Source organism: Salmo salar, chromosome 19 (assembly GCF_965601325.2).
Source record: "Salmo salar chromosome 19, fSalSal1, whole genome shotgun sequence".
Taxonomy (NCBI): Eukaryota; Metazoa; Chordata; class Actinopteri; order Salmoniformes; family Salmonidae; genus Salmo; species Salmo salar.
The window spans coordinates 21,124,704-21,150,076 of NC_138309.1; the positions used below are offsets into that span (position 1 = coordinate 21,124,704).

At 40.8% G+C, this 25,373-nt stretch overlaps 1 protein-coding gene across 1 annotated transcript in view; it reads right to left on the reverse strand.

Annotated features, from left to right (window-relative positions):
- Window positions 1-25,373, reverse strand: part of LOC106578564 (cadherin-18) — a 231,088-nt gene that overhangs the window by 37,341 nt on the left and 168,374 nt on the right. Inside the window, exons 7-8 of the mRNA XM_014157549.3 lie at window positions 17,935-18,188; window positions 11,327-11,463 (exon numbers count right to left, since the gene is read on the reverse strand). Coding sequence (XP_014013024.1) covers window positions 11,327-11,463; window positions 17,935-18,188 — 391 coding nt within the window. The remainder of the gene's footprint in view (window positions 1-11,326; window positions 11,464-17,934; window positions 18,189-25,373) is intronic.

Sequence of the window (25,373 nt, forward strand, 5' to 3'; positions counted from 1 at the left end):
TCTCCACTTTATACCAGTTTCCCAGACAGAGATTAGGCCTAGCCCGAGACTAAAAAGCACTTTCAATGCATGGAAATAAACGATTGAGAGTACATGCAATAAACAGACCAATGGAACGCAGACGTGGGGTATAGAACGAGGACACCATCATTGACACCCATTCAAAAAAATCAGATCTAACAAAGTGGATATTTGTCAAATCCATCATGATTTACAATATGTGTTCTAACAGGCCCACAATGTGGATACAAAAATCAGATTTGGATATATTTGGCTATTTTCGCTGCAGAATGTAGAAGTTGTCATTTTTGGCTTTAGAAAAAATATCTGGTGAATGCTAACTCCCGTTTGAATAAACTGGTAGCATAACACTAACAAATGGCTGTAAATTTACTGTAAAACTTTTACAGTTAGCTGCTGTAATCTATATTACAGTACAGTCCTGTAAACAGCAATGCATTATGGGGCCTCAATGGCATTCCGCTACACTGCTGCAAAATTACAGCAAATACAGTAAAGTACAATGTTGTGGGAAGCAAAATAATCTCTGGCTCATTAACATATTTTGAGCACCCATTAGTGAGAATGATGTACACCACAGACTATATTTACTGGATATCAGTACCATCCTACTTAATACAGTACCATAGTGTATTTTTGGACTCTAGAAATATTTTCTTGTAAATCTACAGCAATTTACTGATTCAGTACCACTCAACAGCCTTTTGTGGATGCATGGTATTGTTGTTAAAGTTCTCTAAATAACACATTTTGGAGGTGTGCCTTATAAGATGCAATACTTGTTGCACCTGTTAGACTACTGTACCAATATAAGTGATCTGTGGTAGTAGTTCCTTAGAAATTAAATGTGTATAGGGATCAGATCAGAGTGCCAGCATGTCACAAAACCTTAATTGGGGAGTTTTTAGCCTTGTCCTTTTGATCTGTTTTGCCCTGTAGTCGCTGCCAGTTTGTAAGCCTTTGTTTAGGCCTAGGGGAGTGCAAGTGATATAAAAACACAAAATATTTTGGAGTACGCTGTAATATAATTCCATATTCACTTTTAGCAATTGCTGTAGATTTATTAAAATGTAATTTAACAATAAAGTACTGTTATGCTATATATTTACTGCAGCACCCGTGAGTAAGTCTAAGTAAGATAATAAAAAAATCCCCATCAAAATCCGTCAGTTTAAGCTAGAGATATTTTTTGCATGTGCTGCGTCTCAATCCACTGCATCTGCCTATGTTGTGCTTCCATATCTGCGGTAGTTGGCCAAGCTACAGCAGTGTTTGTCAGACCATGAGACATCCAGAAAATCAGTCTTCTCACGACGTCTGTAGTGTCCAAATGGTTTGGCATGCAAACTATTATGATAGACGTTTTTCTCTACGAACCCCACAAGGATCACGGGACTCGTCTGAAATCAGTAATGATGATGTGCCAACTTCTGTCTGTAGCGTCCGAACTGTTTGAGCTACAAACTAAAATATATTATGTGTCACAACGTCGACTAAAGGTGGCGCCTCTCCTCGTTCGGGCGGCGCTCGGTGGTCGTCGTCGCCGGCCTACTAGCTGCCACTGATCCTCTCTTCATTTTTCTTTTGGTGAGGTCTGGTTTATGTGTGCACCTGTATTGTGTTAGATCGTTAGTGGGGGTTATTTAGTCTCTGTTTAGGTTTGGGGATTGTGCGGGATTGTTTTGTCTGGTTTGGTCAGGTTGGGGTTTTAGGCATTTCCCTCTGCATTTTTGTGTAGTAAGGCTGCAAGTTTTTGGGCTGCGCCCCTACTCTGCTTTTCGGGCTCTTACTGTGTTGTATTTTTGCCATGCCTTACATGTTGTTGGCAGTTTGGACTATTGCCTATTAAAACGTGTGTTCACGGATCTTGGTCTCCTGCGCCTGACTTCACCCCTCCTGCTTCTTTGAGTTCCCTGACATTACGGGACTCGTGACTTGTCTGAAGGTAACACATACAAACTAATGGATGTATGGAGGTAGTTATATATGTGGGTTAAATATGTGTCCAAAAACACATATATCTTCAGCTATTTTGTATCTCTTAGATATAGGACAGACACATCAAAACCTTATTCCTTATGATTTCTTTTTTGACTGTGTTTTTTTGCCATTTATGAATGTGTTATTCAATGCATTTCTATGGGCGATAGTAGTAAAGGTCAAATTCAATATTTTATCAAATAGGCGACATGAATTGTATTTCAGGCCGGTGAAATAAAGTAATGATGGACTGTCTTTTCTATTTGCTCATTTGAGCTTTTCTTGCCATAATATGGACTTGGTCTTTTACCAAATAGGGCTATCTTCTGTATACCACCCCTATCTTGTCACAACACAACTGATTGGCTCAAACACATTAAGAAGGAAAGAAATATCACAAATTAACAAGGCACACTTTTTAATTGAAATACATTCCAGGTGACTACCTCATGAACCTGGTTGAGAGAATGCCAAGCATGTGCAAAGCTATCATCAAGGCAAAGGGTGGCTACTTTGAAGAATGTCAAATATAAAATATATTTTCATTTGTTTAATACTTTTTTGATTACTACATGATTCCATATGTGTTATTTCATAGTTTTGATGTCTTTTCTATTATTATACAATGTAAAAATAAAGTAAAAGTAGGTGTATCCAAACTTTTAACTGTACTATATATAAACAATAGCCTAAATGAAGGCTAATTTTGGTGGGTGGCAATTAGGAGCTTCTGTATGTATCCTGCATGGGGGGGATGTGTGTGGCTTTTCCATTGTATTGGTCAAACTCTTACCTGCTCTATTCTTTTAAGTTCAGGACTAGGCTCAATCTGTGTCTGGGAAAAATGCCCATTTTAAAGAAATCAGTCTTGATATAGAAACATATTTTTCACAATTTTGATGGGAAAAGTTTAAACATGCCCATTGTACCTTTTGCATACTAAAGAGAGGCAAAGCGATAAAGACAAATGTGTATGCAGCCTCCGCGTCAGATGGTGAGGGATTGCCTAATTGTGATTACAAATTAGCCTGATAGGAATTCCTGAAGTCGTCGGGGCTCGAATTGATTTAATTAATTTACAACCTAATATTAAGAATTCAAAGAACAGTGGAACGTTGACTAATTTGATAATTGATTATTTAATAGGAAATATAGCTAAGGACACAAATGTCTGACTGTTCCATTTAAACCAATGCTATAAATATGCAAATATTTGATTTATTGTATGTATAACTTTTTTAGCATTTTCTTACCAAACGGTTTTACATTTATAAATCATAATATCAGTCTATACTGTATAGGATGTGCACATTTATGGTATAAGTTCCACAATGTCCTAGCAATAGAAAAACAAAATAGCCTAAACTTGAAGCATATCGATGTGGGTGTGAGAATATTTTTTTGTTAGTTATTGGTTAGATTTGGCATGTGCAAGTTGAGGTCATTAGCTAGGTTTCTATCCAATTGGTGCTAGATTTTCAAGTGAATAAAAAAAAAATGTGCATAAAACAATATGCACATTTTCCCACTGGAGATGTGCTTCCATCAAATTGACTTTTAATAGGATGATAATAATAGGCTGTGGGTGATGAGGTAGTGCACATATAATGTTAAAATCAAATTGAACTCTACTAATGGTTTTGGCTCCGGCCAACAGCGTTCAGATACAGTACTGGAGCTGCGAGCTGTTGGCCAAAGCGCATTTATAGACTGATGAGATTAATATGGATAAATGGCAGCCAAACATCAATGTTAATGTCACCAGAATAGGTCCCTTGATATTTATTGGAAAGGAGCATCAAGTGCATCACCTTGCACTTTCACTACCCTGTGAAGTTCATAATAACTTCCAGTGCCTTCAGAACGTATTCACAGCCCTTGACTTATTCCAAATGTTGTTGTCTTACAGTCAATGTACAAAATGGCTTACATACTGTAGATTCTCAACCACCTAAACACAATACCCCATAATGACAAAGTGAAAACATATTTTTAGAAATGTTTGCACATTTATTGAGAATGAAATAAAGAAATATCTCATTTACATAAGCATTTACACCCCTGAATCAATACTTTGTAGCAGCACCTTTGGCAGTGATTACAGCTTTGAGTCTTTCTGGGTAAGTCTATAAGAGCTTTACTCACCTGGATTGTGCAACATTTACCCATTAGTCTTTTCAAAATTCTTCAAGCTCTGTCAAATTGGTTGGAGGTCATTGCTAGACAACCATTTTCAGATCTTGCCATGGATTTTCAAGCAGATTTAAAGTCAAATCTGTAATTTGCCCGCTCAGGAACATTCACTGTCTTGTTGGTAAGCAACTCCAGTGTAAATTTGGCCTTGTGTTTTTGGTTATTGTCCTGCTGAAAGGTGAATTTATCTTCCAGTGTCTGTTGGAAAGCAGACTGAACTAGGGTTTCCTCTAGGATTTTGCCTATGCTTAGCTCCATTACGTTTATTTTTTTATCCTGAAATACTCCCCAGTCTTTAACGATTACAAGCATACCCATAACACCACTATGCTTGAAAATATAGACAGTGCTACTTGGTAATATGTTTGGGGCAAATGCAATACAACACAACACTTTATATTCAGGACAAAAAGTGAATTGCTTCGCCATATTTTTTGCAGCATTACTTTAGTGCCTTGTTGCTACAATAACAGTGCCATGTTTTGGAATATTTTATTTTGCACAGGCTTCCTTCTTTCCACTCTGTCAATTAGGTTAGTATTGTGGAGTAGCTACCATGTTGTTGATCCATTTTCAGTTTTCTTCTATCACAGCCATTAAACTTTGTAACTATTTTATAGTCCCCATTAGCCTCTTGGTGAAATCCCTGAGCGGTTTCCTTCCTATCCAGCAACTGAGTCAGGAAGGACACCTGTATTTCTATAGTGACTGGATGTATTGATGCACCATCCAAAGTGTAATAAATAACTTCACCATGCTCAAAAGGATTTTAAATGTCTGCTTTTTTTCTACCGATATGTGCCCTTCTTTGCAAGGCATTGGAAAACCTCTCTGGTTTTTGTGGTTGAATCTGTGTTTAAACCCATTGAGGCCGGTAAGAAGGCGGGCAAGAAAAACATTTAAGAGAGTGGAATATAATAAGAGTACATATGGATTGCTGCAGAAGAATATTGAACATGACGAGAGTGAGGATGAATTAACTGCGTTGGCAAAGTTTCTGCCTCGTCCTGATGGTGATGAATATGTTTTTCTTGCCCAGTCGGAGTGACATTTTTGGAGAGAATGGATCCTTGCCTTCTGGCTGATCCATATGTGGTGTCAGGTTGAGTGGAAAAGAGGTCTGGGAATATTTGGTCGATGAAAGGGACTCAAAGTGGAATCATGTAGATTTTTGGCATTTCTGCCGTCCAGAGGGAGTGTGCGCTCCACACCATGTGACTGGGGACAAGAACTGTGACTTGCTTTCCTCTGCAGAGCAAGGCGCAGTTGAAAGGAATGATAACTGGAGAGATGTTAAATGTTGAGGAGGGTCAACCGAAGTTGAAGATTCCTGGTGTCTGTGATGCCCTCTGTTTGGTGCAACGCAGACACAGTGGAGAGTGTGGTGAAACAGAGAAGACACTTGTATGTACTACTGAGTTTTGATGCAGAGTTTTAACCAGATAAAGTCAAGTAAGGATGTCAAATCAAATCAAAATTCTAATGTTATTTGGTGTTCTGAACAATAGTGTCCCATCCTCCGAGCCTGCTGGACAGGTGCAGGATCGAATATGACCAAAGTAGTGGAATAGTGATGAGTTTTTAATGGGTGTAGGGTTAGTTGGTAGGGCAATTTGTTCACAAAGTGTAATGGATTCATATTACAGAATAGTAGGATGATAGACTGCCAATACAGTATGTGGCGGCATTCACCTAAACGTCAACTGCATTTATTTTCAGCAAATTTAACGTGTAAATATTTGTATGAACATAACAAGATTCAACACCTGAGACACACTGAACAAGTTCCATACTCATGTGACTAACAGAAATGGAATAATGTGTCCCTGAACAAAGGGGGGGGGGTCAAAATCAAAAGTAACATTCACTATCTGGTGAGGCAAACAGCTGTATTAAGTACTGCAGTGCATCTCCTCCTCATGGACTGCATTAGATTTGCCAGTTCTTGCTGTGAGATGTTACCCCACTCTTCCACCAAGACACCTGCAAGTTCCCAGACATTTCTGGGGAGAATGGCCCTAGCCTTCACCCTCCGATCCAACAGGTCCCAGACGTGCTCAATGGGATTGAGATGACCATGGCAGAACACTGACATTCCTGTCTTGCAGGAAATCACACACAGAATGAGCAGTATGGCTGGGGGCATTGTCATGCTGGAGGGTCATGTCAGGACGAGCCTGCAGGAAGGGTACCACATGAGGGAGGAGGATGTCTTCCCTGTAACGCACAGCATTGAGATTGCCTGCAATGACAACAAGCTCAGTCCGATGATGCTGTGACACACTGCCACAGACCATGATGAACCCTTCACCTCCAAATCGATCCCGCTCCAGAGTACAGGCCTCGGTGTAACGCTCATTCCTTTGACAATTAACGCAAATCCGACCATCACCGCTGGTGAGACAAAACCGCAACTCGTCAGTGAAGAGCACTTTTTGCCAGTCCTGTCTGGTCCAGCAACGGTAGGTTTCTGCCCATAGGTGACATTGTTTCCAGTGATGTCTGGTGAGGACCTGCCTTACAACAGGCCTACAAGCCCTCAGCCCAGCCTCTCAGCCTATTGCGGACAGTCTGAGCACTGATGGAGGGATTGTGCATTCCAGGTGTAACTCGGACAGTTGTTGTTGCCATCCTGTACCTGTCCCGCAGGCGTGATGTTCGGATGTACCGATCCTGTGCAGGTGTTGTTACACATGGTCTGTCTGTCCTGTCTCCCTGTAGTTCTGTCCTAGGCGTCTCACAGTACGGACATTGCAATTTATTGCCCTGGCCACATCTGCAGTCCTCATGCCTCCTTGCAGCATGCCTAAGGCACGTTCATGGAGATGAGCAGGGACCCTGGGCATCTTTCTTTTGGTGTTTTTCCGAGTCAGTAGAAAGGCCTCTTTAGTGTCCTAAGTTTTCATAACTGTGACCTTAATTGCCTACTATAAGCTGTTAGTGTCTTAACGACCGTTCCACAGGTGCATGTTCATTAATTGTTTATGGTTCATTGAACAAGCATGGGAAATAGTGTTTTTAAACACTTTATAATGAAGATCTGTGAAGTTGTTTGGATTTTTACTAATTATCTTTGAAAGACAGGGTCTTGAAAAAGGGACGTTTCTTTTTTTGCTGAGTTTATAACATTTGTATGCGGACCACCATAATGAAGAAGAAGAAGAAGAAGAAAAGTGGTCACTGAATTGTTTGATGATCATGAAAACTATGTAAACCATATGCCATGGCCGTCTCAGTCACCAGTTCTCAACCCAATTTAACACTTATGGGAGATTCTTGAACGGCGCCAGACAGAGTTTTCCACCACCATCAACAAAATATAAAATTATTTAATTTCTTATGGAAGAATGGTATCGCATCCCTCCAGTAGTGTTCCAGATACTTATAGAATCTATGCCAAGGCAAATTGAAGCTGTTCTGGCTCGTGGTGGCCCAATGCCATAAGACACTTTATGTTGGTGTTTTCTTTATTTTGGCAGTTACCTGTAGATATCATCATGATACGTGCATCATCACCCCTTTGCAATGTTATGTCAGAGTCTTTGTGATACCATTGTGATACTGAAATAGTGCAGTTAAATGCTATGCTGTTAGATAGAATACTTTATATCATTATTCCAAATACTTGTATCATAAAGATGTTGATATAGTTACATCTTGACATGCAAATAATGTGGGTTTGTATGAGACATACTTATTTCAATCTCAAGTATACACGATTATTTGTTGCGGCAAACGTCCCGCAAGTTTGGAAAATTTACTGTAAACTAAATAGTGTGCCACAAAATGTTGCCAGAAGATTGAAAATGTTTGCCACTATTGGTGAATTTGCAGCAAAACGTTAAAAACTAATAGTTATTGCCACTAGAGGCAAACAGAGCGCCAGAGGTTTTTGTCTTGCAAACAATTCTCTCAAGATTCTATTTGAATCTGTGGCAAACCTGTGGCAACAATACTTATTGCCAGTAGTGGCAAACAGTTTACCAGAAGCCATTTCTGGTGAACACATGAGTTCCAAGAACAGTAACCGTTGACAAGCAGTCAGGTGGAGAAGAAAAATCTGTTGGAAAATGGAAACCACGCTAGCTAAAATACCCACCAGAGTTGTCCGGTGAGTGTAACTTATTAAACTTCCTAATAAACTTGCAAATTGTGTATGCCAATTAAGGCCTGGTTAGCAATGTCATGTTTTGTGGGATCGTTTGAAACACTTCAGTTTCAATCTGTCAGCACCAATGACTGTCTAGTTAGCTAGCTAGTGTCTAGAGCTTAGCTACTGGGTGGTAGGTAGCCTAGCTGACAAAGTGAAACATTTGCTGATGTGCCCTTGAGCAAGGTGCTTAACCCTAGTTTCTCTGGATAAAATGTAGCTAAAGTTAGCTGTCATTTCGCACAATTGATCAAAAGTATTTCCCAGTAATCGTTTTCTGTATACTAATGTTGTTTTGTTTTGTGGTTAATGTTTCAGTGCATGCATTACAATGCAAGGGGAACTAACTACACTGCTAAAAAAAATAAAGGGAACACTTAAACAACACAATGTAACTCCAAGTCAATCACACTTCTGTGAAATCAAACTGTCCACTTAGGAAGCAACACTGATTGACAATACATTTCACATGCTGTTGTGCAAATGGAATAGACAACAGGTGGAAATTATAGGAAATTAGCAAGACACCCCCAATAAAGGAGTGGTTCTGCAGGTGGGGACCCCAGACCACTTCTCAGTTCCTATGCTTCCTGGCTGATGTTTTGGTCACTTTTGAATGCTGGCGGTGCTTTCACTCTAGTGGTAGCATGAGACGGAGTCTACAACCCACACAAGTGGCTCAGGTAGTGCAGCTCATCCAGGATGGCACATCAATGCGAGCTGTGGCAAGAAGGTTTGCTGTGTCTGTCAGCGTAGTGTCCAGAGCATGGAGGCGCTACCAGGAGACAGGCCAGTACATCAGGAGACGTGGAGGAGGCCGTAGGAGGGCAACAACCCAGCAGCAGGACCGCTCCCTCCTCCTTTGTGCAAGGAGGAGCAGGAGAAGCACTGCTAGAGCCCTGCAAAATGACCTCCAGCAGGCCACAAATGTGCATGTGTCTGCTCAAACGGTCAGAAACAGACTCCATGAGGGTGGTATGAGGGCCCGACGTCCACAGGTGGGGGTTGTGCTTACAGCCCAACACCGTGCAGGACGTTTGGTATTTGCTAGAGAACACCAAGATTGGCAAATTCGCCACTGGCGCCCTATGCTCTTCACAGATGAAAGCAGGTTCACACTGAGCACGTGACAGACGTGACAGAGTCTGGAGACGCCGTGGAGAACGTTCTGCTGCCTGCAACATCCTCCAGCATGACCGGTTTGGCAGTGGGTCAGTCATGGTGTGGGGTGGGGTGGCATTTCTTTGGGGGGCCCCACAGCCCTCCATGTGCTCGCCAGAGGTAGCCTGACTGCCATTAGGTACCGAGATGAGATCCTCAGACCCCTTGTGAGACCATATGCTGGTGCGGTTGGCCCTGGGTTCCTCCTAATGCAAGACAATGCTAGACCTCATGTGGCTGGAGTGTCAGCAGTTCCTGCAAGAGGAAGGCATTGATGCTATGGACTGGCCCGCCCGTTCCCCAGACCTGAATCCAATTGAGCACATCTGGGACATCATGTCTCGCTCCATCCACCAACGCCACGTTGCACCACAGACTGTCCAGGAGTTGGCGGATGCTTTAGTCCAGGTCTGGGAGGAGATCCCTCAGGAGACCATCCGCCACCTCATCAGGAGCATGCCCAGGCGTTGTAGGGAGGTCATACAGGCACGTGGAGGCCACACACACTACTGAGCCTCATTTTGACTTGTTTTAAGGACATTACATCAAAGTTGGATCAGCCTGTAGTGTGGTTTTCCACTTTAATTTTGAGTGTGACTCCAAATCCAGAACTCCATGGGTTGATAAATTTGATTTCCATTGATTATTTTTGTGTGATTTTGTTGTCAGCACATTCAACTATGTAAAGAAAAAAGTATTTTAATAAGATTATTTATTTCATTCAGATCTAGGATGTGTTGTTTAAGTGTTCCCTTTATTTTTTTGAGCAGTATATATTTATGAGAATAGTGAAGGGCATTGATGGCCAAAATGTCATGATTTTAATTATAATTTGACAAATAAAGCGTCAATATTTTAATTATGAGCGAGCGTTCCCTTATTCCTTCTAATTGACCAATAACTAAAATAATAATGGTTTAATTGTTCAATCTGAGACGGAGTACAGTACATTGCCTTTGTCAATCATCCGCTTTACCAGCAGTGAGCCTGAAGTGCTTAATTCTGTGGATGGGATATAAACAAATTGAAAGCTGTTTAAAGTAATTTTTTTCAACACTTGAGGAGAAAACTTGCAATTCTTCATGACTCATGCATAATAATATACTTTTAAAGGCCAAAATGGTATGGGAATTGTGATGTTTTTTCATTAAATGTGCTATGAATACACTGTTAAAAGCTTTTCCAAAACAACATCTCTATAGTTGTGCTTTTCATAAAATAACAGTATTTTGGAAACGCTAACATAAATGACACATTAGACAACCAGAATTGAATTGCTTTATAATAGGTTATAAAACACAATCATTAATGGATCATGTGGTAACATCACAAATGGCAGCCTATTCCTTATTTAGTGCACTACTTTTGACCAGAGCCCTATGGAATAATGTGCCATTTGGGTCACACACTGTGACTCATCAGCCCCACAGCAGTGATGTCAACAACTTTATAAGTCATTTATCACTCAATCACCTCCTTAAAACCACAACTAATCCCCTCATTTCAAAACCAACAGTGACATACACACCGATTCATATTGAATCATCTCCAAATCTGATGCAACCATCTAGGCATATACCTCAATACCATTAGTATATCATTATGTTTGTGTAAAGGCTAAAGGAAAGTTTAATAGCTTTGATGAGGTCAGAACAAGAAAATATGAATTGATTGACCCTTCAAACCTCTCCTCCCAGACCTCTGTACGGTAGATTTTATATTTTAAGTTTGAAGCTTCCCCTACCCTTTAGACACACGCACAGACACACACATACAGACACACACCATGCTGCAGTAGGAATGGAAACCCTCTGTACCTACCAACCTCCGAGGCCATCACAGTAATGTTGTGCCACGGCATGTCTTCCCGGTCCAGACTCTGGGTAGTCTTTATAACTCCGCTGTCCATGTCAATGTTAAAATACTTATCTCCGTGTTCACTGAGGTTGATGAAATACCTATTTTGAGAAATGGAGGGGGGAGAGGATAGTTTAAAAATGCATGAATACCGTTTCTGCACAGTCTAATAAAAATGTCATGCAGACCTGTGGAAATGGGAAATGCATCACGATGCAAAAACAAATTACCCTTGAAGGGTTGATGTCAAATGTATCCCTGTGTGCTATGGAGTCTACGGTCCACCGTTTACAGTACAGTGGGAGTGCATCCCAAATTGCACCCTATTCCCTATTTAGTGCGCTACTTTTGACTAGAGCCCATAGGACTAGGGCTTACTATAAGATCAGGACCCATAGGACTGCGTCAATCTAAGTATCATAATAAAAAACGTCCCCATCAAAATATGTCAGTTTAAGCTACAGATTTCTGTTTTTTTTGCATGGGCTGTGTCTCAATCTGCCTATGTCCGCCTTCCGCATCTGCGGTCGAAGATGGCCGAGCTACAGCAGTGCAGTGATGTAAAGTACTTAACCCTTGTGTAGTCTTAACATTCTGTATACTCCCCATGTCCTAAGGGTAAACAATTACCCACCTTCACTAAACCCCTAAAATAAAGCTGCTTAATTGAATTTTAAACCCCAAATCTATTTTGCATGAAGAAACAACCTGTCATTCATCACAAACTTTGTGAATATCTGGGTTTTCCCTCTTCACAATGCAGAAAGACTGCATTTAGTCAGTGGACACCACCTGTTTTTATTACAACACACCTGTCATAATTGTTTTATTTACTAAAGTAGAGGTTTATTATTATTATTGCTAAAGGTACTGCATAAGTGTAAACATACATTTTTTATTAGCAAGAGATAGCTCTTGTATAGCCTAAGAATGTTGCAGAAATGTGAAGAAAGTAGTTTTGAATGCATTTTATTGAAAGGAAACAATAACATTCTTGAACTGTTTTGGCAACAGTGATATATTCTGTAAAATGAGGAAATCAACTACAAAATACTAGTCTTTTCCCATTTTTTAACCATGTCACCACCCACAAGGTGTATAAACAACAACAATAAATAAGAATAAAATAAGATAATAGATACAAAACAAAAATGTGAAGAACATAAATCAATCAACTTTAATTAGCACATGTAGGACAGTATGCAAGTGTGTGTTCATGGACTTTGCAGATGTATTTCTCACATGTGCAGGACATAGTATTTGTTTTACAGTCCTTATTTGGGGGGAAAATTGGCATCTCCTCCTCTTGCCTGCCCCAACTGCAGCCTCAGGTGGATCAGGACAAGATTCAACCCCCTGTACAGCTTTCACAAGTGCTGCAGAGGCTGCTGTGTGGGGAGGTGCTCCCTTCTTTGAATGTGTGGGGTACCTTTCCCAGCAACACCCTCCTCTTGTTCAGGTTATCAGGCATCCAGGTAGGGTTGATCTTGTTCCATATCACGAAGGCATTGTATGAGGACACATTAATGATGTTATAGAAGATGACCAGGGACCAGCGGGCAGTCATCCTCCTGCAGCTGTAAGTTCCAGTCACCTTGTACAGGTTGTCCACGCCTCCTTTGTTATGGTTGTAGTCCAGGATGATGGCTGGCTTCCTGTCCTCATGATCACTGATCTCAGCCATTTTGTGGGGTGTGCTCTGGAGGGCCACGTTCTTGTTCCTATTTGGGAGGTAAGAAACTAGAGTGGTCGTGGGGGTGAAGGCAAATTTTGATGAGAAGGCCTCTCTCCGCCTTGTTGCGAGGAGTGCAGGGGGAGCTCAGGCTTGTTCTTTCTAACTCTGCCAACCATGGTAATCTTCCTCTTCAGGAGCTGCTGGCTGAGTTCGATCAGTAGCACACATAATCTCAAATTCTCATTGTATGTGTGTGTGTCTTTGTGGTTTTTGTGGTGTATAAATGATTTTATAACTGCATGGTCAAAAAGGATCCTAAGACAGTCTTTCTACCCTAGTGGGGTACAGCTTTTATGGAAATATGAACAAAGGCGATGTTTCACTTTATCTAATGTTGTGGTCACTCAAATTTCAAGTTGAAAAATGATCATGTAGGGGGTTTTCTCTGTGTAAGGTTCTGTATTTATTTTCTTAGTCAACCTTGTGTTCTGTTTCATTGTGTTCTTGTACGTAGCCCTGTTTCATTGTGTTCTTGAACGTAGCCCTGTCTTTCATTTTTGTTCATTGATTTCACCTGTGTTAGTTACTCACCTGGTCTCATCAGATCCTTATTTAGTTCAGTTCATTCTGTTTGTGCTTTTGTGAGGTATTGTTCATTTTGACTATTAAGCCTTTTCCTAGCTCGTTTGTGAGAACCAGTTAGCGCCTTCAGTCCTAGTTTTGATTCACCTGCCTGTTTGCCTGCCTGTGACTACGATTCCTGCCTGCTGTGAAGGCAAAATAAACACCTGCCATGCTCTGCGCGTGAATCTACACTTTTTTCCCCCTGAGCATTCATTGCACTCTGTTTTGACCCTTAAGACATCACAAGGGTTAAGTATACTTTAAAGTACTATTCCATTTTTGGGGGGGTATCTGTACTGTACTATTTATTTTTTAATAAAAATTTTACTCCACTACATTCCGAAAATTAAATGTAGTTTTTACTCCATACATTCTCCCTGACTCCCAAAATCAGTCATTACATTTTGAACGCATAGAAGGACAGGAAAATGGTCCAATTCACCCACTTATAAAGAGAAAATCCCTGGTCATCTCTATTGCCTCTGATCTGGCAGACTCACTAAACACAAATGCTTTGTTTATAAATTATTTCTGAGTGTTGGAGTGTGCCCCTGACTATCCATATTTAAAAAAATATATAATAATTAAATCATGCCATCTGGTTTGCTTAATATAAGGATTTTTTTTTTTTTATACCTTTACTTTTGATACTTAGTAAGTATTTTTAAAACTAAATACTTTTACTCAAGTAGTATTTTACTGGGTGCACTCCACTTTTTTACTTGAGTCATGTTATATTATTAAGGTATTTTTACTCAACATGACGAATGGCAACTTTTTCAACCACTACAGTGGTGTTTGTCAGACCATGAGACATCCCGGAAATCAGTCTTCTCATGAAAATGTAGCGTCCGAACGGTTTGGCCTACAAACTAATATGGCCACTCTAACCTCTCTGTTTTGCTCTACAACCCCCATGGATCTCGTTTGAAGGTAACCCATACAAATGAATGGAAGTATGGAGGTAGTTTTGTTGCAACACAAATCAGGGATTAAATGTGTATCCAAAAAACTAAAATGTCCTGAGCTTTCTTATATCTCCTCAATATAGGACAGACACTTCAAAACTGTATTGAGATAAAAAAAAAAATACTGTATTTTACTGCCATTTATGAATGTGTTATTCAATCCATTTCTATCGGCAAAAGTAGTTTTACATTTGACATTTGATTCATTTAGCAGACGCTCTTATCCAGAATGCATAGATTTTCATACCTTTTTCGTAGTAAAGGCCAAATTCAATATTTTATCAAATTATATATATTTGTATATTTATAATTAAAGGGGTCCTAAGATGTCAAATCAAATAGCTATATAATGCATGTTAAGAGCATTTTAAAACAATTCCATATGTTAGCCTATATTCAGTTTGTTTCCTAAAGATTTTTATTATGTATGAAATGAACACAATGTGTGGTTGGTAATTTATTTTTTAATGAACCATTTGCACGTCTAATTTAGTCTTGGTTCTTAGAACTAATATACATTGGCATGGAAAGAAAGCACTAATAGCAAGATGGAGAGAGGGGAAAAACAATAAAGCAAAGGATTGCATTCATTTGCTATAATTAATTAATTCTCGTAAGCGTAGCTTGCTTACAATTTTAGAAGGCACTCTCGGCAGAAATGCTGTCATGGTTTATTAAACGCTCATGTTTATGAGTGCACAAAGACCGAAAGAGAGATTTTAACAGCAAGGTTCAAGCGTTTGGTAATTACATGGGAGGAATCAAAAACAGAATGGGCGTTTGCATGATCATGTGATTCCATAAAATGTCTAAATAGTGAAATGTTTTCACGTGTGATATTTTGACAGCACAGAAAATGCCTAAACACAACCTCATATCAATTTCTTGGTGTGGTGGGTTTTGCATCAGTCTGTAAGGTAACTGAATACGATGGCAAAAGTGACACTCTCCTGGTAAACTGAAATCCTCCAACAAAGTTTGCCTGCCAATTATTCACGTCAGTGTCCTGAGATGGATTCTAGTTACCTGTCCAAAATTGTAATCAGTAACGTAACTTTTGGATTACCAAAACTCAGTAACTTAATCTGATTACTTTCAGTTACTTTCGGAATGCTTTCCCCTTAAAGAGATTCTCCAGTACTTTTGTATACTTTTTTGCCAGTTGTTCTGAAAGTAGCACTGACGAGACAAAAGTGGTCCCCGAAAATTGCCTACTACCTCATATTTGTCCTGTCTTATCTGGTGTCTCTCTCTCTCTCTCTCCCTCTCTCTCTCTCTCTCTTTCTCTCTGTTTGCTGTGTGTGCATCTTACTAGCTGTGAATCAAATGGCGAGGGGCTGAAGCTCATTGGCTAGAACTCGAATTGCTAGGGGGCTGGCCCACGTATGGGAAAATGTAGGAAAAATGGCACCAAACAGCTTCCATGAAACAGTTGCTTTCAAACAGATCCTTTCAAATAACCATACAGATTTTTTTTATTATGGGAAGCCATATTATATACTTAAAATTTCATAGGTGTTATTATTGTGTTAGGTGACAAGTTTAATCAAGTGAGCTTCCTCTGGAACAGCTGCAGTTCCCTGAGGAGAGAATTGAAAACCATTGATTGATTTAGTCAACCATTCTCAATTGTTCTCAATTGACTCAAAGTATTTTACAAGACAGTCACTGGCCATAGTATAGAATGGCATAAAACAACACGTTAGATGAACTGGAATGACACTCACTCACGGTTGCACAAAAAGAGCCGCCCCAAAATATTCTAATGAGCTGCCTCCCCTACATTTAATTATGACTAAAAGAGCAAAAAACCCTTTGGTGAACTGTAAAGAACCATCAAAGAACTCAAAGGGTTATTTGAGTCATTATGATTCCACATAGAACCATCACCCTTCCCAAAGAACCCTTGAGGAACCCTCATATTTTATTTTAGTGTGTACAGTTTTTTTTAGTTTTTGTAATCAGATAACTCCCCAACCCTGAGTCATGCATAGGGCTTTATTCAAAATATGTTAGCACTATTACAGAAGACCATTTACAGTGCACTACGAGTGTGACACAGGTTATTACTCTCTGTAACTGTTATGGAGTTGCTAGAGAACTCTCATCATGGATGTGTCAGATCAGACAGCACCTTGGTCCTCAGAGGGACTTGAAGATTTTGCTGTGATGACTATGACTCACCACCTTGTTAGGCAATTAAAATGTGTCAATAACAAAGGGACCTGAAATGATCTTAAAAAAATCTAACTAATGGCCTTATTTCTTCGTATCTTGAGGGAACATAAATGATACATGAGGTAAAAGCAGCATCAGCGATCAGAGAGAGAGAGACTGCGATCTGTCTCCAACAGCAAACCGTCAACCACCAACTCAAGGAATATTATTTTGTGGCATTTTTCTTTTTCTCAGTTCAAATGGATTTTATTCAAACCTTTCCCATTGTCTCTTCCTTTCTGGTGGTGAACAGTGAGACAGAGAGCTCTACGAATTAGACGAGGGGGAGGTATCCCACCAGGACCCTTTCATATGTAGATTTCCTTTTGTTTAATATAAATCCCTTTCAAATATCTTAAGCTGTTGATTCACAATAAGAATCTTGTTTAAAAATGTCAGACTCCGTCAGCATCTCTATCACTCCTTGAACATGTATTATAGATACATCTTTCTTCATAAAGGGTCTGGCTAGCCAGCCTGTCTTTTGCAGACATGGCGGAAAGAGATATGGCCACAATAACATGTGAAGGGACTGTGGTTCAGTGCTTAATACAATTGAGGAATTCCATATGTACAGCGTGGTGTTTCACCAAACCAAGATCATATATCATGTAATAGGGACTATTAGATTGCAATCTATTGGGGTATGGATAATATACTGTATCTGATATGAGGTTATGACGCAATTCCCTCTTCATTTCTTGGAATGTGAAAATGAATACAAGGTTTGTATAGACTGAACGGCCCTAAGCTTTTAGACATGATAATTGGAGCCCATGCCGTGCAAACTAGGAAAGCTGATTCCTATTAGGACACTTGAAGGGTTGTATGTTTTTTAAAATCAGGTTAATATTACCATATCTTTGCACGTGAGCATACATGCATATTATGTGTTGTCTAGTAGAGCCCATTTGCTGCTTTTTAATTTATACTCATAACAACAAAACATTTGCCTGACCAGACTGGAGAATCATGTTTGAACACAAAACAAGGAGTGGCACATGATTAGCCTAGTTCTGGATCCTGTACTACCCAGGCTTAGGGATGAGGTGATGCAGACAGAGAATAAATTGTCTCCAAGCTCTTACCTTACAGGACTGTTTTTGCTGTCTGGATCCCGGGCTGTTACAGCCCCCACCTCTGTACCAATATGAGCGTTTTCATAAACATCCATGATGTAATAATCCATAGAGAATACAGGAGGCTCGTCCACATCTCCCACAGTGATCTTTAGGGTGGCAGTGTCTTTGAAAGGACCAAGGTAGGAAAAGCGAGGTTCCACGTGGGTATTCACTCCTTCAATGTGAAGGGTGTAGGTCTTCTTCCTCTCATAGTTCAGTGGCTGTATGTCCAGGAAAAAGGCACCAGGAAAACATGCAGGATTAGGATCATACTTCATTCCACTTGTGTACCACCTACTAAAGTACTACGTTACAACATGTTAACCCAATGTGTCCCACAGCAACGCTAGCACGTTTTAAACATAGTGGGTTGTACCAATGGGTTAGTCTATTTCTTCTGTATCAATAGATATCAACCATTAGTATGTGTGATTCATGGGGGCTGAGCTAGAGCAGTGTTTGTAAGACCGAATGGTCTGAGGTTTAAACTATTAGCTCTATCGATGAAAAGCTGAGATGCTCACGAACACGCATATGGAACATTTGCTCTAAGACGCTCACAAGCTATACAAGTGTTGTTACAAGGTAAGGGGTTCTTCTACAAAGAGGATCATTAGAAATCCCATGACATATTGTCAATAATACTGTAATAAGCGCACATAGTTGCTGTCACAAACTCCATACAATTGTCACTGACTAGTTGCATAGTCACTTCACAGCGAGCAAACAATTTCTGTACAGCATTTATATGAATTCATTTTTATCAGGTTTTTGCTCTGGCAAAACATTTTAATTTACATTTGTAAAGTGTTTTTCCATTCCATTTAAGTGTGAGGCCAAATACAGGGGCTGGACATGCAGATAAATGAAAGTCAGATAAATGAAAAGCCAATCTTTGCTGGGGTCTCGTGAGAGATAGGGTTAATACAGCTGTTCCCAAACTAGGGTACGTGACCCCAAGTTTCCAAGACCACAGTGTTCTCCATCATTGGGAAATGGAAAAAGAATGGAACTACCCAGACTCTGCATAGAGCTGGCTGTCCTACCAAACTGACCAAACGGGCAAGGAAGATGTTGGTCAGAAAGGTGACCAAGAACCCAATTACTAGTGACAGAAATACAGAGTTCCTTTGCTGAGATGGGAGAACCTGCCAGAAGGACAACAAACTCTACACCAGCGGTTCCCAAACTATGGTTTGCGACCCCACGTAGGTTCATGTAATATGAAAATGGAGTAGCTGGAGAATTTCTACAAAACAATAAATAACAATAAATATATACACACATACATATATCCTAGCCGCAAGACATTAAAAACTGTAATATCTTATGTTTCACCAAGTCGTGGCTGAAAGATGACATGAATAACATACAGCTGGCTTGTTATACACTGTACCGGCAGGATAGCACAGTAGCCTCTGGTAAGACAAGGGGTGATGGTCTATGTATATTTGTAAACAACAGCTGTTGCACGATATCTAAGGAATGCTCAAGGTTTTGCTCGCCTGAGGTAGAGTATCTCATGATAAGCTGTAGACCACACTATCTACCTACCTGTCTTTTTACCACCACAAACTGATGCTGGCACTACGACCACACTCAATGAGCTGTAAACGGCCAAAAGCAAACAGGAAAACGCTCATCCAGATCTCCTAGACTTTAATGCAGGGAAACTTAAATCCATTTGACCTAATTTCTACCAGCATGTTAATTGTGCAACCAGAGGGAAAAGAAACTCTAGACCACCTTTACTCCAAAACAGAGACGGGTACAACGCTCTCCCTCACCCTACATTTGTCAACTCTGACCATAATTCTAACCTCCTGATTCCTGCTTACGAGCAAAAATTAAAGCAGGAAGCACCAGTGACTCGGTCAATAAAAAAGTGGTCAGATGAAGCAGACACTAAGCTACAGGACTATTTTGCTAGCACAGACTGGAATATGTTCTGGGATTCTTCCAATGGCATTGAAGAGTACACCACATCAAGAAGTGCATCGATGACATCACCACAGTGACTGTACGTATACACCCCAACCAGAAGCCATGGATTACAGGCAACATCCGCACTGAGCTAAAGGGTAGAGCTGCCACTTTCAAGGAGTGGGACTCTAACCCGTAAACTTAGAAGAAATCCCGCTATGCCCTCCGACGAACCATCAAACAGGCAAAGCGTCAATAGAGGACTAAGATCGAATCGTACTAGACCGGCTCCGACGCTATGCAGGGCTTGCAAACAATTACAGACTACAAATGGAAGCAAAGCCAAGAGCTGCCCAGTGACACGAGCCAACCAGACGAGGTACATTTATTCTATACTCGCGTTGAGGCAAGTAACACTGAAACATGCATGAGAGCATCACCTGTTCCGGACGACTGTGATCACACTCTCTGTGGCTGATGTGAGTAAGACCTTTAAACTGGTCAAAAATCATAAGGCCGCAGGGCCAGACGGATTACCAGGACGTGTACTCCGAGCATGCCCTAACCAACTGGCAAGTGTCTTCATTGATATTTTCAACCTCTCCCTGTCTGAGTCTGTAATACCAACATGTTTCAAGCAGACCACCATAGTCCCTGTGCCCAAGAACACTAAGGTAACCTGACTAAATGACTACCGACCCGTAGGGCTCACGTCTGTAACCTTGAAGTGCTTTGAAAGGCTGGTCATGGCTCACATCAACACCATTATCCCAGAAACCCTAGACCCACTCCAATTTGCATACCACCCCAACAGATCCAAAGATGATGCAATCTCTATTACTCTCCACACTGCCTTTTCACACGTGGACAAAAGGAACACCTACAACTGGCAAGTTGAAGTCGGAAGTTGGAAGTTTACATACACCTTAGCTAAATACATTTAAACTCAGTTTTTCACAATTCTTGACATTTGATCCTAGTAAAAGTCCCCCGTCTTAGGTCAATTAGGATCACCACTTTATTTTAAGAATGTGAAATGTCAGAATAATAGTAGAGAGAATGATTTATTTCAGCTTTTATTTTTTTTTCATCACATTCCCAGTGGGTCAGAAGTTTACATACACTCAATTAGTATTTGGTAGCATTGCCTTTTAAATTCTTTAACTTCGGTCAAACATTTCAGGTAGCCTTCCACAAGCTTCCCACAATAAGTTGGGTGAATTTTGGCTCATTCCTCCTGACAGAGCTGGTATAACTGCGTCAGGTTTGTAGGCATCCTTGCTTGAACACACCTTTTCAGTTCTGCCCTACACCCCTGTGCTTCACGGTTGGGATGGTGTTTTTGTCTTGCAAGCCTCCCCCTTTTTCCTCCAAACATAACGATGGTCATTATGGCAAAACAGTTCTGCTTTTTCATCAGACCAGAGGACTTTTTTTCTCCAAAAAGCACGATCTTTGTCCCCATGTGCAGTTGCAAACCTTAGTCTGGCTTTTTTATGGCGGTTTTGGAGCAGTGTCTTTTTCCTTCCTGAGTGGCTTTTCAGCTTAGGTCTATATAGGACTCGTTTTACTGTGTATATAGATGCTTTGTACCTGTTTCCTCCAGCATCTTCACAAGGTCCTTTGCTGTTGTTCTGGGATTGATTTGCACTTTTCACACCAAAGTACGTTCATCTCTAGGAAACAGAACGTGTCTCCTTCCTGAGCGGTATGACGGCTGCGTGGTGCGATGGTGTTTATACTTGCGTACTATTGTTTGTACAGAGGAACGTGGTACTTTCAAGCATTTGGAAATTGCTCCCAAGGATGAACCAGACTTGTGGAGGTCTACAATTTTCTTTCTGAGGTCTTGGCTGATTTCTTTTGATTTTCCGATGATGTCAAGCAAAGAGGCACTGAGTTTGATGGTAGGCTTTGAAATACATCCTCAAGTACACCTCCAATTGACTCAAATTATTTCAATTAGCCTATCAGAAGCTTCTAAAGCCATGACATCATTCTGGAATTTTCCAAGTTGTTTAAAGGCACAGTCAAATTAGTGTATGTAAACTTATGACCCACTGGAATTGTGATACAGTGAATTATAAGTTAACCTGTTAGGGCTAGGGGGCAGTATTGACACGGCTGGATAAAAAACATACCCGATTTAATCTGGTTACCACTCCTACCCAGTAACTAGAATATGCATATACTTATTACATATGGATAGAAAACACCCTAAATTTTCTAAAACTGTTTGAATGGTGTCTGTGAGTATAACAGAACTCAAATGGCAGGTCAAAACCTGAGAGATTCCTTTACAGGAAGTGGCCTGTCTGACCATTTCTTGAACTTCTTTTCCATCTCTATCATTTACTAAGGATCTCTGCTCTAACGTGAAACTTTCCACTTCGTCCGTTTGGCGCTCAGAGCCTGGGAAAAAACAGAATGTCGTCATTCCAGCCCCAGGCTGAAACACATTATCGCCTTTCTCAAGTGGCCGATCAAGGGACACTGGGCTTATGCGCGTGACCCGACCGCCCCCGCCTTCGGGATTTTTTCCTCTGTTTGCCGAAAAGGAGATTCCCTGTCGGAATATTATCGCTTTTCTACGATAATCTGTCTGTAAATAATTGTTGGTAAAATTACTTGTGTCATGAACAAAGTAGATGTCCTAATCGACATGCCAACACTATAGTTTGTTAACAAGACATTTGTGGAGTGGTTAAAAAACAAGTTTTAATGACTCCAACTTAAGTGTATGTAAACTTCCGACTTCAACTGTATGTGAGAATGCTATTCATTGACGACAGCTCAGCGTTCAACACCATAGAGCCCTCAAAGCTCATCACTAAGTTAAGGACCCTGGGACTAAACACCTCCCTCTTCAACTGGATCCTGGACTTCCTGACGGGCCACCCCCAGGTGGTAAGGGTAGGTAACAACACTTCTGCCACACTGACCAACAACACTGGGGCCCCTCAAGGGTGTGTGCTCAGTCCCCTCCTGTACTCCCTGTTCACTCATGACTGCATGGTCAGGCACGACTCCAACACCATAATTAAGTTAGGCGATGAAACAACAGTGATAGGCCTGATCACAGACAACGTTGAGATAGCCTATAGCGAGGAGGTCAGAGACCTGACTGTGTGGTGCAAGGACAACAACCTCTCCCTCAACGTGTTCAGGACAAAGGAGATGATTGTGGAAGACCAAGAATGCCCCCATTCTCATCGATGGGGGGCGTGTAGTGAAGCAGGTTGAGAGCTTCAAGTTCCTTGGCATCCACATCACCAACAAACTAACATGGTCCAAGCACACCAAGACAGTTGTGAAGAGGGCACAACAAAACCTATCCCCCCTCAGGAGACTGGAATGATTTGGCATGGTCCTCAGATCCTCAAAATCTTCTACAGCTGCACCATCGAGAGCATGCTGACGGGTTGCATCACTGCCTGGCCTCCGACTGCAAGGCACTACAGAAGGTAGTGCGTACGGCCCAGTACATCACTGGGGCCAAGCTTCCTGCCATCCAGGACCTCTATACCAGGTGGTGTCAGAGGAAGGCCCTGAAAATTGTCAAAGACTCCAGCCACCCTAGTCATAGACTGTTCTCTCTGCTACCGCACGGCAAGCGGTACCGGAGCGCCAAGTCTAGGTCCAAGAGGCGTCTAAACAGCTTCTGCCTCCAATCCATAAGATTCCTGAACATCTAATCAAATGGCTACCCAGACTATTTGCATTGCCCCCCCCCTCTTTTACGATGCTGCTCTGTTATTATCTATGCATAGTCACTTTAATAACTCTACCTACATGTAGATACTACGTCAATTACCTCAACTAACCGGTACCCCCGCACATTGACTCTGTACTGGTACCCCCTGTATATAGCCTCGCTACTGTTATTTTACTGCTGCTCTTTATAGATTTGTTACTTTTATTTATATTTTTTTAGGTAATTTTTGTAAAACTGCATTGTTTGTTAAGGGCTTGTAACTAAGCATTTCATTGAAAGGTCTACCTGTTGTATACCTGTTGCATTTTGCGCATGTGACAAATAAAATTAGATTTGATTTTAATAATCTAAAACCTAAAATATATTTGATTTGTTTAACACTTTTTTGGTTACTACATGATTCCATATGTGTTATTTCCTAGTTCTGATGTCTTCACTATTATTCTACAATGTAGAAAATAGTAAAAATAAAAAAAAAACCTTGAATGAGTAGGTGTGTCCAAACTTTTGACTGGTACTGTATATTAGAATTGTTTTTGTATCTCAAAATCTTGCAATGTGTTTAACCTTAAAAATATAAATTTAAATAAAATTCTACCAGAGAGTTCCCTTAGATCAAGGGAAAAGGCCACACTCGACCGTTGCACTTGAATCATTCCCACGGTGAATAGCTAGGACTGCTATGAAATGACACACTATTGCAGCGACTTTGATTTAAACGGACGCAATTGAGATGGTGAAAACAATGTGTGGAGCGGCAGAGGCACAGAAACTCACATCAATACCTATGTCATATAACACAGTTAAACAAATCATTTTAGCAATTTCTAGCATTGAAGAGGAAACTGCCTGAACAACTCAAAAACGAACCAGATTATGCTCTCCAAATAGACATTAGCTGTAAGGGCAGAGAGGCCCATGCATTGACTTTTGTTCACTATAAATGACGGGGGATGCTATTTACGAGGACATATTGTTCTGTCTCACGATTTCCGAGCATGAAACGGCACAGGGGATGTTCAGTGTGCTGTGTGGCTATATTGACGATAAGCAGATTCCATGGGATCGAATGGTGGGCTTTTGCAGAGATGGGTCTCCATCTATGGCGGGACAGTGGGCAAGCCTCTGCACTCTAGTTATGAATGTGTCTCCCTCTGCCATATGGACACATTGTATGATACACCGAGACCAACTGCCGGCAAAAGAACTGAGCACAGAATGCGGAGATATACTGCAGCAGGAATACATCACCTAGAATACATCACAATCAAAGAGGGAAATCTCTGTGGAATCGTACTGCTTGACCTACAGAAGGCCTTTGATACAGTTAACCACTGTCTCCTAATCTCCAAACTGGAGGCACTGGGGTTAAACAGTATCCCTCTAGGCTGGGTAAAGTCCTATTTATCAGGAAGGGAGCAAGTAGTAGAGGTTAATGGTTCACTGTCTCAGGCAAAACCAATGAGTTGTGGCGTTCCGCAAGGGAGCGTGCTGTGGCCTCTGCTGTTTTTAGTCTATATTAACGATATGAAAGATGCTTGTTCTTGCCGTATTTTTCTTTAGGAGGATGACTCTACACTTCTGGTGTCTCACAAAAGTAAAACTATGTTGGAGAGCAAACTTAGCACAAAGATTACTAACATTAGCAAATGGCTTGGAGATAATAAGCTATCTCTGCACTTCAGAGAAACCTGAAGTAATTATTTTTGGATCCAGACATAAATTGAGTAGGCCCTCTGAAATAAGTGTGGAATTAGGGGGCGAGGTG